General features: G+C 52.8%; 1 protein-coding gene across 1 annotated transcript; it reads left to right on the top strand.

Annotated features, from left to right (window-relative positions):
* Positions 1–8,595: 8,595 nt before the first annotated feature.
* Positions 8,596–14,913, top strand: LOC136511389 (uncharacterized). Its single transcript, XM_066505462.1, has 4 exons — positions 8,596–8,665; positions 9,215–9,239; positions 14,355–14,584; positions 14,801–14,913. The coding sequence occupies exons 1-4, from the start codon at positions 8,596–8,598 to the stop codon at positions 14,911–14,913; spliced, it is 438 nt and encodes a 145-aa protein (XP_066361559.1).
* Positions 14,914–15,465: the final 552 nt, after the last annotated feature.

The raw sequence follows: 15,465 nt of genomic DNA, 5'->3' as shown, positions 1-15,465 counted from the left end.
CCTACAAAAATAGTTCTAGGGTGGGCAAAGACATGAACAATTCATAGGATTCAAACCCATAAGCTCTCACCTCGCGTGATCCCCTTATCGGGTGTATATGTGTACACCCATGCATATATGCCCCTTTATTGGGTCCACCCGTGTTAGTTAGATGGACCATCCTTGTTGATGCCTACACATGTACAGGGGTAGAGGCGAAGGCAAGATTCGGGTACATGAGAATTTATATATGCTTACCGATTGGACTGAATAACGAATAACAAGCATGTAATTTTTGTATTTATTTTTTCTAATTTATTTTTTTTAGAATTACACAGTACAACGCAGACGCCCACAACACGCACGCACACTCACCCCTATGAATACACGTACGCAAATCCTACTCCTATGAACACATTCGAAGGATCTAAAATAATCTAGCTGGTCGTGTTCAGTCAGTATGAGTACTAAACCGATGATTGATACTTACATGACACATTGACACATGGTTGCAAATTTTTATTTATTTATTTATTTTTGAGGAAGCTGGAGGGGCACATGGTTGCAAATACGAAAATTTTTTCACAATAATATTGTTTAAATAAATAATTGTAGATCTGAGTACTGTAATAAAAAAAATTACAAATCTAGATGTCTGTCGGCAGTTGAACAGCCGAATGGTCTTATGGCAATTAAACTGCCGACAAATGATCGTCCGCGTATCGGCACATGGGCACGTGGGCAGCCGACACGTCCTCCTCTCCATCGAATCTCGGTAAGCCGGTACTGAGAAGGTTGGCCATGTCTATTTTCTTTATTTCTTTCACATAGCTGCTGTTTATTTTCACCTGGCGGAAGATTGTCCATGTCCTTTTTCTATTTCATTTCACATTGCTACCTCATCTCAACATTGACATTGATAGGACGTACTCCTTCCATTCTAAAATACTCCCTCCGGTCCGCTTTCATAGGCATACTGCATACAAGGGTTTTGGAGTAAGTGTCGTTCTTATTTTTCAACAAGTCAAATATTTCTTACTTTGACTATATATATAAAACATTATTAATATTTATGGTGTATAATAAATATTATTAGATCAATCAAGAAATATATTTTATAATAAACTTATTTAGATATATAAATGTTGCTAATACATTTTATAAATTTAGCCAAACTTTAAAAAGTTTTAACCTGCACGAAACCTAAAACGATTCTTATTTTGGGACTGAGGAGTAGACTTTCAAGTTTAAGCGCTCAGGTTGCATATAATTCATGAATAAATATACAAGTCCGCATCTCAATTCTCAAGCAAAACAAACATACGCATACAAACCAGCTAGTGATTACATTGTGGATGCGTGAAACTTTCAGGGTTAACACTTAAGACTAACAATTATCCTTAGTCGATCCTGGCTCTAAATTAGTTGATAAAATACTACTTTTCAAACCACGAATTTATATTACGGGCAATGTTCGCCTAACACAGCCACAAAGCGGTAAATGGTGCGTGGTGAGTTGTTTTGTTTAGCGGTAAACGGTGAACGGTAAATGCCTCAAATATAGATTTTTTTAGATTACACAATCCAACGTACGTACACTCACCCCTATAAAAACACGTAAATCCACTTCTATGAGCACCTTTGAAAGCTAAACCGGCAAATTCTCGAGATGAGATCGATGAAGTCACCACGGGCAGCTCACTATCAATGGGAACGTCGCCTACTATCGAAACCATAATATATTACTCCCTCCGTCGCATAAAAAGAGTCGCTATGGGACTCGTGCTGGTCAAACTTTCTTAAGCCTGACTAGATTTGCAAAAAATATTAGCAACATTTATATCTCTAGATAAGTTTACTATAAAAAATATATTCAATGATCTATTTAATGATATTGTAGTATAGTGATTGTAAGAGCCTCAGTAGCACCTCGGGTCCTGGTGAAAGCTCTAGTTTAGTTTTGGGTAATTGATAAAACCTAGTTGGACTAATCCTTGTCTAAGTGTATGTGCGTTCATAGGAGCGAGTATGCGTATGTTGTGAGTGTCTGTGTTGTACTGTATAATCGCTTCAGGCCCTGGCCGCCTTCGGCCCATCTTTCCGACCGGAGCACTAGCTCAGGCTCAGGCCAACTCCGAATGGCCTCTCTGATCGGAGCGCTAGCGTCAGGCCCTGGCCGCCTTCGCACGTCCTCCACTCAGAAAGCCTGACCCGAGGACCGCCTCCGACTCCGACCCCGTGTCTCCGACCGGGGTTCATAGAAAACCCTGTCCATCGCTATTCTCCGACTGACGCGCCAGAACCGACTGGGGACATCCGACCGGGGACGCCAACTCGAAAAGAACCAGAAGGCGTACGAAGGAAGGCAAGACGGGGCTCGCAAGTCAAACCATGGCACCAGGGACCATACCCTACGGAACAGTACTTTACAACCGTCCTGCCACAAACAGTATTGTAGGCGTCAATGTTTACCTCTACAGTATTGTAGGCGCCGATCAAAACACCCGTACGGTAAGACCCCCCATGTGCCTCTGGGCATCAATAGTATTGTGGGCGCCGGAATTCACCGTACCATGTGAACGTGGTAAAGCCATGCCTCCAGTCGGCAAGACAGCATTTTTGTAGGAACCGACGTCCTCCAGTCTTGAAGAAAGCAACTCAACCTCCCACATGTACCTGACGTTCTGTAGTGACATCAACAGTATTGCGGGCGCCCACCATTGTCCCGTCCCCGTCAGCGTGGGCAACAAGGCTTAGAAACGTCCGTACTCTCTCTCCCTCTCACTTGTAAAGCCATCCCCTTCTTCTATAAAAGGAGATATGCTCCCTCCAAACACAGGCAGTTCACCTAGGTCGACCTCTTCAAGTTCAGACTCATTAGATCGATAGCTGACAACTCCTCAAGCACACGCTTGGACACTTCATTCATAGCACAGCTCCTGTCGATCTCGGCCCTTCCGACTGGACCGACCGGACACCCCATCTCTCTCTCCTGTTTGTAACCCCACTACAGACTTCGAGCACCTGGGCTCAGGAATAAAGTCATCGACCGACCCGCACTGGACGTAGGGCATGTTGCCTGAACCAGTATAAATCCTGTGTCATTGAGTGCTAGGCCACCTCCGATCACAACGTGCAGCAAAACTACAAATATTTACTAGTTGGTCACTTTCTGTACCGATAGTTGGCGCCGTCCGTGGGGAAGACGCTGTACGTTCAACACTTTTTTGGTAATCGGATGGCCCATTTTTCCGCCACCCCCGCCGTGGCGGGCTCGGGCGATACGATTCGCTTCGGCTCGATGGAATTTCCCGCACTCTCGCCCGCCGGGATGTGGGTTCCACCCATCTTCGAGCCTTCCCAGACCTTTCGCTTTGAAAGCCTAGACTTCGTCGCCGACCGGCTCGATGTACTCCACCTCCGCGAGGAGGCGCATGTTCCGGCACCCGTCAAAGGGGCGCCCTCCATTGACTACGGGACACGCGACATCGACGGCGTGGCATCTGTGTTTCTATCCGAGCAAACTCTCTGCTCAAACCTCACTGTAAGTAATACGCGTATTGTTACTTACTCTTCATTTACTATCCCCAATCAAGCACCCGGAGAGACTGTGTCATCCACGCCGCAAACACCGCACGAATGGTTCCCCTATGGCCTCGCGTCCTCTATGGATACGTATGCCCAGGGACTCCAAAGGGTGCTGGCGCCTTTCCCCCTCACATCCAAATTTGTGGGAATGGCAGGCTGCGCTCCTGCCGCTTCCCATGAACCCTTGGATCGTGAGGGCATGAGCGACAATTCCAGCATCAGCGACATGGCACCACGCCACCGTCCATTTCGAGAGTGCACCATGGCGGATGCTCTGGGACAGCAGCCGGTGGTTGTGGAATCTGCATAGACTCACACCCCTCCGGACCCGCGTGCGGAGGCCCTCTCGTCTGCGCAAGCGCACGCTGAGGAATTGCGACAACGGCGGCAGAACCAGCCGCCACCTGCGTTGGCTCGGTCGGCCCAGCACGTCGCGCCCCACGCACACGGCCTGGCGGGTGGTGCCCGGGGTCGCGCTCGTCAGGTTAAACCCGACATCGTGAATAAGGGAAACGATGTCCCACAATTCGCCCAGGCTGGCTAGAATATTGCTGCTGCAGCGATGCTTCTACGCGGTGTTCCTGAGCCCGTCGACCCTCGGGAGCAGGCAGTCTACCGGAACCTCTAGGTTTTAGTAGAAGCCATCGCCGTCCAATAGGCGGAAAGCTCCGCGTCACGACTCCGACGCACGCCCTCTCTCCCCACCAGGGGAACAAGGATGCGCCAGACGGATCGCTTCGTTCGCTCGCCGCTACAGCCGCCAGGACCGGCTCGGAGTGTGGTAGTCCCTCCATGGTCCGACCGAGCGCCTGCTCCGCACCTACCATCGGTACACGAGCGGCCCGATCTGCACCAGGACACCCGTAGCACCATTGGTGACCAGCATCGGTCCCAACGTAATAACGCTATCCACCATATGGCGGCAGGTGCCACAAATCCTAGCCAAACCATCGAGGGAACCGGTGAAATGCACCCCAGGCGTAGTCGCCGATCGGACGACCGAAGCCCTAGCCCTAAGGGCCTAGGGCCTCAGGCCTTCAGCCGACGCATCCAGAAAGCACCATTCCCGTAGCGTTTCCGGCCGCCCACCAACATCACCAAATACACTAGGGAGACAAACCTAGGCATTTGGCTCGAAGACTTCCGGCTCGCCTATCGGGCCGGAGGAGTGGATGATAACTTCTTCATCATTCAATATCTTCCCATTTGCGTGGGGGAACATGTTTGGGCATGGCTCAAATTCCTTCCACACGACAGCATCCGCGACTGGGCGAACCTCAAGAGGGTCTTTGTCGGGATTTTCTAGGGGACGTATGTCCGACCAGGGAACTCCTGGGACCTCAAGAGCTGTCAGCAAGAGCCTAGCGAGTCCCTGCGGGATTACATCCATAGGTTCTTCCAACGATGCAACTCCCTCCCTGACGTCGTCGACGCAGACATCATCAACGCGTTCCTCTCTAGGACAAACTGCGAGTCCCTTATCCACAAGCTTGGCTGCTTGAAACCCCGTACCACCCGCGACATGCTTGACGTAGCCACCAACCATGCCTTCGATGAGTAGGTGGTCGAAGCGGTCTTGAGCGGAGGCCGGGACAAGGTCAAAGCCAAACACACGGACCCAGACGAGGGCCCCTCCACGTAGAGGGGCAAGAAAAATAAAAAGGATCGACGTCGGTCGGACAGCGCCCCGCTGGTCGCCGCGACCGATCACACAGTCAAGCAGCCCCATCAGGGACTGCCTGACCACTTCAACAAACTCATGGACGGTCCATGCCCCAACCACTCCCCATCAGGGACTACCCTATCAAACACCTCTACAAGGAGTGTGACCTCCTCAAACATTTCCTCCGATAGGCCGGCAGGCCAAAGGAGGGAGACGGCAAAGAGGCAGCACCAAAGAAGGGAGGTACGGCAGGCAAAGATGCAGAGGACTTCCCCGACGCTGATGAATGTATCATGATCTTTGGTGGATCCGACGCCATCTAGACCAAGCGACAGCATAAGGTTCGCTATCGAGAGGCATGCACCACTGAGTCAGCCATCCCCTCCTTCCTTAGCTGGTCGGAGTCTCCGATCACCTACGATAAGAGGGACCATCCCTCCCATGTCACAAGACCAGGACGCTATCCGCTCATCGTCGACCCCATCGTCCACAAGAAGCGGCTTACGAAGGTGCTGATGGACGGCGGCAGTGGCCTCAACATGCTATACATTGACACCCTTGATGCCATGCGCATCCCCCGATCAGAACTCCGCCCGGCGGGCTCCCCTTCCACGGGGTAATCCTGAGAGCGCAGGCATACCCGCTCAGGCAGATCGGTCTACCCGTCACGTTCGACAGCTGAGCCAACTTCCGCTCGGAGGTTCTCACCTTCGAGGTGGTGGACTTTCCAGGGTCCTACCACGCCATCTTGGGGCGGCCATGCTACGGAGATTCATGGCAATCCCCAACTACACCTACCTCAAGCTGAAGATGCCAGGACCAAACGGCGTCATCACTATGAGAAGCGCATTCTCGCACGCCTTCACATGCGATCGCAGACACTACGAGCTCGCCACTGCGGTCATCAACTTGTCCAAACTCCCGTAGCTCGGGGAGTCGTCGGTCTCGGTAGCCTCGGACTGTAACCAACCAACTTCCTCGTCGGCCTTCCGCCCGCTCGAAGAAACCAAGATGGTGGAAATCGATCCCACCAACCCAACCAAGACAGTTCAGATCGGGACCCAGCTTCTGGCCAAATAGGAAAGTGAGCTCGTCGACTTCCTACATGACAATTACGATGTCTTCGCATGGCAGCCATCTGACATGCCAGGGATACCTCGGGAGGTCACCGAGCACGCACTACGCCTTACCTCGGGCTCTAAACCCACCAAACAATGCCTGCGTCGCTTCAACAACAAAAGGCGTAGGGCCATAGGTGAGGAAATTGCCAAACTCTTGGCAGTCGGATTCATTAGGGAGGTCTTCTATTCTGACTGGCTTGCCAATCCCGTCCTGGTCAGAAAGAAGACCGGGAAGTGGAGAATGTGCGTCGATTATACTAGACTTAACAAAGCGTGCCCAAAGGATCATTTCCCATTACCACGCATAGACCAGATAATTGACTCCACCTCGGGTTGTGAAATCCTCTCCTTTCTAGATGCCTACTCAGGCTATCACCAGATCACGATGAAAGAGTCCGATCAGCTTGCAACCTCGTTCATCACCCTGTATGGTTCGTACTGCTACGTGACCATGCCTTTCGGCCTGAAGAACGCTGGCGCCACCTACCAAAGGTGCATGCAGCAATGCTTCACCGACCAAATCGACCCACTCGACCAGCCCAATCAGGCCGAGCGGCCGAAACCAACAATCACCATCTATGTTGATGACATAGTGGTCAAAACGGCTCAAGCTTGCGACCTGATTGCAAACTTGGCCGCGACGTTCGCAAACCTCCGAAGGTTCAACATCAAGCTGAATCCCAAAAAGTGTGTTTTTGGGGTTCCAAAGGGGAAACTGCTTGGATACATCGTATCCGAGCACGGCATCGCAGCCAACCCAAAAAGATCACAGACATGTCCAACATGGGCCCCATACGCAATGTCACGGGCGTGCAGAGGCTCACCGGTTGCCTAGCTACCCTAAGCCGCTTCATCTCCTAGCTCGGCGAACAGGGGATGCTGCTCTACAAGCTCCTCAAAAGGACGGACGCCTTTGCCTGGACTGAGGAAGCCCAGTAGGCTCTCGAAAGCCTCAAAACGTCCCTAACGTCGGCCCCAATCCTCGTCGCTCCTGAGCAGGGAGAACCCCTCCTCCTTTATGTCACGGCAAGTAATCATGTGGTGAGCGCTGCCCTAATCGTAGAGAGGGAGGAACTGGGACACCAGCTCAAAGTGCAGCGACCCGTATACTTCATCGAAGAAGTGCTTACCAACCCCAAGGTCCGGTACCCCTAGGTGCAGAAATTCCTGTATGCTGTACTAATGGCGACCAGGAAGCTCCTACAGTACTTCACCGACCATGAAGTCACGGTCGTCACTTCATACCTACTCGAAGACATCGTCCGTAACTGCGACGCCGCAGGACGAATCTCCAAGTGGGCTTTGAACTCATGGGCCATGACATTAGATATACCCCCCACACCGCTATTAAGTCTCATGCTCTCGCAGATTTTGTCACCGTATGGATGGAGGTCCAGCTACCAATCCCGGATGTCACCCATGAATACTAGACAATGTACTTCACTGGGTCCATAATGGTGCCCGACTCGGGAGCTGGAGTGGTTCTGATCTCCCTAGATGGGAGTAGGCTCCGTTACGCCATCCGCCTCCACTTCTCAGCTTCAAACAACACCACGGAATACGAGGCCCTTATCAACGGACTCCGCATTGCCATCGAGCTCGGCGCTACGTGACTCTACATCTATGGCGACTCAGAACTAGTTGTTGATTAGGTCATGAAGGAGTCCTTCTGCAAAAGCCCCCTCATGACGGCATACTGCCAAGAGGTGCGCAAGCTCGAGGACAAATTCCACGGGATCGAACTACATCACGTCCCTTGAAGGGACAACGAGGCCGCCGATTTCCTCGCAAAACTGGCCGCCAGGCGGGATCCGTCCCCAAGCGGGGTCTTCATCAACGACATCCACGAGCCATCCGCTCGCATCTTGGAATGTCTGACTCGGACGCACCCTGATGCCCAGCCGATGCTTGGGGGCTCTGACCCCGATGCCCAACCAGCGCCTAGGGACTCCAATCCCAGTACCTCTATGCCACCCGCGAGCGTCGCCATATTGATGCCCAGTCCAACCGATTGGCGAGTACCGCTACTCACCTACATCCTTGAAGAGGTTCTCTCGCCCGAAAGGACAGAGGCCTAACGAATCGCTCGACGCGCCAAGACCTTCGTCGCACTCGATGATGAGCTCTGCAAACAGAGTCCATCAGGGGTACTCATGAAGTGTATCCTCACTAGCCAAGGGAGGGATCTCCTCCTCGAGGTTCATGCTAGCATTTGCGGGCATCACGCGGCCCTAAGGTTGCTGGATGGAAAAGCCTTTCGCCAAGGTTTTTACTGGCCTACCGCACTACGAGATGCAGAGGAAGTCATTCGCAGGTCTGAGGGATGCCAGTTCTACGCCCGGCAAACCCATTTGCCGGCACAAGAGCTCCAAACCATCCCTATCACCTGGCCATTCGTGGTCTAGGGCCTCGACATGGTAGGACCCCTCAAAAAGGCCTTGGGTGGTTTCACTCACCTACTCGTAGCGGTCGACAAATTCACCAAGTGGATAGAGGCCAAACCCATCACCAACATCTGGTCGGAGGAGGCAATCAAATTCTTCCTTGACATCATCTACTGATTCGGCGTTCCCAACTGTATCATCACTGACCATGAGACTAACTTCACTAGAAAAAAGTTCCTAAACTTCAGCGATGGATACGGCATCAGGATCGACCGGGCCTCGATCGGACATCCATGAACTAACGGTCAGGTCGAACACGCCAATGGCATGGTTCTCCAAAGGACTTAAGTCATGCATCTTCGACTGACTTAACAAATACACCGGGCGATGGGTTGCGGAGGTCCCAGCGATCCTCTGGAGCCTAAGAACGACCCCAAACCGATCCACAGGATTCACACCTTTCTTCCTGGCCTACGGAGCCGAGGCAGTGTTGCCCTTCGACCTCGACCACGGCGCACCAAGAGTGAAGGCTTTCGACCACGATTGAGCCATGGAGGCCCAACAAGTCGCAGTCGACCTACTCAAAAAGGCCCGTGAAGCAACCGTTATCCGCTTCGCTCGCTACCAACAAACCCTTCATAGGTACCACGAAAGGAAGATCAGAGGAAGGATTCTCGAAGTCGGCGACCTCGTACTCCGGAGGACCCAATCAATGAAGGAAAAACACAAGCTCTCTCCACCATGGGAAGGACCCTATACGGTAACCGAAGTAGTCCAACCGGGCACCTACCGACTAGAGGACAACAACGGCAACCTTCTCAACAATACTTGGAACATTGAACAGCTACGTCGTTTTTCCCCTAAATTTGGTCTAAACCACTTTTTAGTTAGAACATGCTCCCGTAAGAGCACCCCTGCCCAAAACACTTTCAGCCCGGGTCGCTCGGGGGCTCCATAAGGGTACAATATTAAAATATTACCTCTCTTTTTTATCGCACGACAAAGCAACTGTGTCCCCAAACAGAAACACATTCCATTCCCTGTGTTTACCTTACGTAACTCTGTTCTTACTCCCAACAAAACACACCCCGCCTTTTCCCACGGTCATGAACAGCTAAGCCTCGCGGGCCACACCTCGGGCTCACAAGGTCGCAGCCTACGAAACAAATGGGCAGGTACGAGAAAGAAAGGATAAAAAACAAAAGTTATGCTAAGATAAACACAGGGGACGAATATCGTGGTTTTGTCACAAGGATAGCATGGATGTATTCATTAATACAAAAAACTATTCACACGGGGATTCACCCACAAAACTAAACTATTGCATTCTCTGCTGCTACAAATACTACTACAGTCACTCAACAACGTCGCCTGGAAGCCAAAGAAGAAACCGGATGCAACCACCAGGGACCCGCTCGGCTCCGCTCCTTCGACTTCGACGAAGGCAATAAATACCTTTAGGGCGCCGCACCTATAGATGCTTAGCAGAAGAACATGGAGCCCCTGGCTGGAGGCACCACCACGTGAAATCTCCGCCGGGAGGGATCAACCGACCTCCTGAGTCGATCGATTCACTCAGGATAAGCACCTGAGATACAGGTAGGAAGCGAAGGGGCGCCCCATGCGGGCCATGCCGACTCCGTCTCGAATGACGAGCATGGGTCTCGGTCAGACATTTCTGACTGAAGCTCTCTGAACCCCGTCTCTCAGGTCATCAAGGTGAGCATGTGTTCATTAATACAAAACTGTTCACACAAGGGCTAACCCACGATTGACGAGCGCAGGTCCTGGATGGACGTTTCTGACTGGAGCTCTTCGAACCTCGTCACTCCAGTCTTCAAGGTAAAACACTATCAAAGCCCCTCTATTTCAATTTAAATCATTCATACATCCATACGCGCATTTCATTCCATACGCCTGAACCCCCCGAATAGTTAGGGCATGAACCGCCTGGGGGCTCGGGAACTAAGCATCGCATGTGCAGCGAAATGCATCAGAACACTCCGTGTTGCGTCACGAAGCGGCGGTTGCCTCATTCGATATGAGTAACCAATAGAGCCAGGGGAGAAAACTATAGATGAGCACCATGCGGCCCTAGCCTAGTCCGGTAGACCGGGTCATCTCAACCTTCTCGTTCGATCCTGAACCTCTCGCCAAGCCCATAGAATCTCCATCGAGGGGAGGCCGAAAGGCCACCCAGGTTGGTCTCCGGAATGACCTATGCATCTGTCGGGTTGCAGGTAAAAGAGTAGTGGAATGTCACAAGAGGGCCATGCCAACCCCGTCACGAACGATGGACCCAAATTCCACTCGATCACACCCGTTAGCGAGCTCATCGAGCTAGTCTTTGAGCTCGAGCGATCGGGACAGACGACGAAACTCAGCCCCTCTGGTTGTGAGGAACCGAGGATGGGGTAACGCACAATACTCACATCGACCCCCACGAAGGCCCGATAGGGCTCGGGGGCTCAAGAAAGATGCCAAGGACGGCGACCTCAAACTCGCCAGATCCACGACTATGACTCGCCCGGTCCTCGGCGCGCACCGACACCAGGACCCGCGAGCACTTCCGACTACACTCCAAAGAAACCCTGGGACCGCACCCCGAACTCATGTCGATAGGATTGACGACATCCGGCTACGGCTCCTAGGACCGCGACTCCTAAACTCACGTAATGGCTTCAGACGGCTTCACTGTGCTCTAAAGAAATCTTGGGACTGCGACCCCGAACTCGCGTCGATAGGATCTATGACATCCAGCTATGGCTCTTGGGACCACGACTCCTAAACTCGTGTCAACAGGATCTATGACATCCAGCTACGGCTCTTGGGACCGCGACTCCTAAACTCGCTTCGGCAGGATCTATGACATCCGGCTACGGCTCCTAGGACTGTGACTCCTAAACTCGCGTAATGGCTTCACTTAGGATCCAACGAGCTCCGGCTCGTCTGATTCCTAAAAACTAACTAAGCTAACTCTCTCGATCCACGGCATGCACCGACGCCTAGGTCCATTCGCAAACTCTGCCTCACTCGATCCCACGGCGCGCATCGATGCCAAAAGACCAGTGAGCTCTGACACAATCGAACCGAGCTATCTCCACCCATGGCGCGCACCGACGCCAGGGTCCATTCACGACACCGTGGTTAAACAAAAATTTCGACTCACCCAATCCTAAGGCGCGCATCGACACCTAAGATCGGTGAGTTCTGCTTTTTTATCCTATCCCCCGCACCTCACCGCCTTGGCTGCGCAACGACGCCTTGGTTAAAAAACACGCATACATGCCTACTGAGACAACACCCCCAGCCGGTTCGGCCCGAACCGCCTGGGGCTCGGGGGCTACACCCGCGGGTGCGCTCGCGCGCACTCACCGACAAAACAGAAAAACATCCCCCATTGACAAACTCAGAAACACCCCCCAGCCGGTTCAGCACGAACCGCCTAGGGGCTCGGGGGCTACACCTGCGGGTGCGCTCCCGCGCACCCGCCGGCAAGACAAAAATCCCCTGGATGATTCTGCCCGAATTGCCCGGGGGCTCGGGGGCTCCTGTCGGGTTCATAAACCCGGGGTCCCTCGGGGACCGGCTTCCACGCCAGGGCTCGGCCCAGGAGGACGGCCTTTTTCTCTTCTGGACCGGCTCGAGAGTCTAAATTCAATAGGCCGGAGCACTCGCTTCAGACCCCGGCCGCCTTCGGCCCATCTTTCCGACCGGAGCACTAGCTCAGGCTCAGTCCAACTCCGAACGGCCTCTCCGATCGGAGCGCTAGCGTCAGACCCTGGCCGCCTTCGCACGGCCTCCACTCGGAAAGCCTGACCCGAGGACCGCCTCCGACTCTGACCCCGTGTCTCCGACCGGGGTTCATAGAAAACCCTGCCCATCGCTATTCTCCGACTGGCGCGCCAGAACCGACTGGGGACATCCGATCGGGGACGCCCACTCGGAATGAACCAGAAGGCGTACGAAGGAAGGCAAGACGGGGCTCGCAAGTCAAACCACGGCACCAGGAACCATACCCTGCGGAACAGTACTTTACAACCGCCCTACCACAAACAGTATTGTAGGCGCCAACGTTTACCTCTACAGTATTGTAGGCGCTGGTCAAAACACCCATACGGTAAGACCCCCCATGTGCCTCTAGGCATCAACAGTATTGTGGGCGCCGGAATTCACCGTACCATGTGAACGTGGTAAAGCCATGCCTCCAGTCGGCAAGACAACATTTTTGCAGGTACCGACGTCCTCCAGTCTTGAAGAAAGCAGCTCAACCTCCCACATGTACCTGACGTTCTACAGTGACATCAACAGTATTGCGGGCTCCCACCATTGTCCTGTCTCCGTTGGCGTGGGCAACAAGGCTTAGAAACGTCCGTACTCTCTCTCCCTCTCACTTGTAAAACCATCCCCTTCTTCTATAAAAGGGGATGTGCTCCCTCCAAACATAGGCAGTTCACCTAGGTCGACCCCTTCAAATTCAGACTCATTAGATCGATAGCTGACAACTCCTCAAGCACACGCTTGGACACTTCGTTCATAGCATAGCTCCTGTCGATCTCGGCCCTTCCGACCGGACCGACCGGACACCCCATCTCTCTCTTCCGTTTGTAACCCCACTACAGACTTCGAGCACCTGGGCTCAGGAATAAAGTCACCGCCCGACCCACACTGGACGTAGGGCACGTTACCTGAATCAGTATAAATCCTGTGTCATTGAATGCTAGGCCACCTCCGATCACAACGTGCAATAAAACTACAAATATTTACTAATTGGTCACTTTGTGTACCGACAGACTCTCTATGTGAGACGGAAGCATATTAGAATAGCAGAAGTGGTTCCTCAATCTTCTCTCCTCGAGGGTCTATAGAAATCAAAGGAAGGTATGCAACCATCCCTACAAAAATAGATTTCTAGGGTGGGCAAAGACATGAACAATTTTATAGGATCGAAACCCATAAGCTCTCGCCTCGCGTGATCTCCTTATATTGGGCGTATATGTGTACACACATGTATGCCCCTTTACTGGGTCCACCCCGTGTGTTAGATGGACCATCCTTGTTGATGCCTACCAATTGGACCGAATAACGAATAAAAAGCATGTAATTTATGTATTTGTTTTTTCTAATTTTGTATGGATATTAAATTTGCGATCTAAAATAATTTGGTCGTGTTCTGTCGGTATAAGTAGTAAACCGATGATTGATACTTACATGACACATTGACACATGGTTGCAAATTACACTATGGCATATTGGCATGCATGTGCCAGGCTTGATTGTGGGGCAGGGGCAAAAGTCCTGAAACCTTGTTTCGTTAGGCTTAACACCTTGATTTCTAGTAGAAATTTTCTAGCTATATAGGGTTGCCGTTATGTACGTACTCTAATAAACGTGCACGTTACGAATTCGAACCTAATACGTGTGCTTACTTATACGTACAGCAAATATAATCAAGGCGTCGTCTCCAACCAAAACCAGTCTGTTTGAATCTGAATCTGAGGAGAGAAAAAGGAGGGAAGGGATCGATCAGAAGAAAACAATGCCAACGACAATGGATCATGGCGCCGGCGCCGGCAAGGCTGAAGCGACGACGACGTCCCTGCAGCACCTGAACGACGACATGGTGGCCGAGATCCTGCTCCGCCTACCGTCGGCGTCCGTGTTCCGTTGCCGCGCCGTCTGCAGGGCATGGCGCGGCATCACCAGCAGCCCGGGGTTCGTGGCGGCCTATGCCCGGCGGCGGCCCCTGGAGCTCATCGTGGTGCCAACGGCGTGCTGGACACCATCCCGCTGGCGCTGGGCGACGAGGAGGAGGAGGCCCGCCGGTGCCTCCACCCCGGGTACCCCAGGTGCGAGATTGTGCCGGGTCTTTTCAAGAGCGGCTACAGCTTCGCCTCCTGCGTCGACGGCGGGCTCCTGCTGTTGGAGAGGTTCATGCATGGCGACGTCTCGCTCTACCTGGTGTGCAACCCGGTGAGCCGGCAGTGTGTCATCGTGCCGCTGCACAGCAAAAGGATGACGCGGCCCTGCGCCCTGTACGTCCACCGGCCGTCCGGCGAGCACAGGCTGCTTCTACTCACCAACGACGACGAGTGCTACGGCTGGGGCAAGTGGGCGTCGCACTACGTCCGCTCGCTCGAGGCTGCTGAGACCCGGCGGCTGCAGGGTCCGGCGGTGACAGGCATCTACATGTGCGACCGGATGGTGATCCACAGCCTTGAGCACCGCGGCAGGCTTCACTGGCTAGACGACCATCCGGAGGCGAAGGCCACTGGCACGGTCTTGGTGTTCGACACGGTGTCTGAGACGTTCCGGCGGATGGCGCGGCCGCCGCCGCTGAGGAACGGGAACGGAAACGACCACGGCGAAATCGAAGGTGGTGGTGAGCTCTCGCTCTGCCTGCTGGAGATGGACGGGATGCTGGCCGTGGCAGCCATCCTCGGCGGTTCCATGGACGTTTGGGTGCTCCAGGACTACGACAACGATGGACGTACACTTGTCAGCACAACGCTGTGTCTGCAAACGCTCTGGGTGATCAACGCCAACACTGGTCAGCACAAGAATAACAACAATGACGTGATTATTGTTCTGCAAGACAGCAGCGGCAGTTGGGTGGGGCTATATGATCTTTCAAACAAGAGGCTGCTCAAGCAAATCCAGGTTATCAGTGATCCTCGGGAGGATGGGCAGATTTTTTTTGTCATACTCACCTAAATGCCCTCCTGTTCAG

This window comes from Miscanthus floridulus, chromosome 16 (assembly GCF_019320115.1).
Source record: "Miscanthus floridulus cultivar M001 chromosome 16, ASM1932011v1, whole genome shotgun sequence".
NCBI classification, from domain to species: domain Eukaryota; kingdom Viridiplantae; phylum Streptophyta; class Magnoliopsida; order Poales; family Poaceae; genus Miscanthus; species Miscanthus floridulus.
Note: the sequence above shows the minus strand (reverse complement) of the source record. Positions and strands in the feature narration are given on the sequence as shown.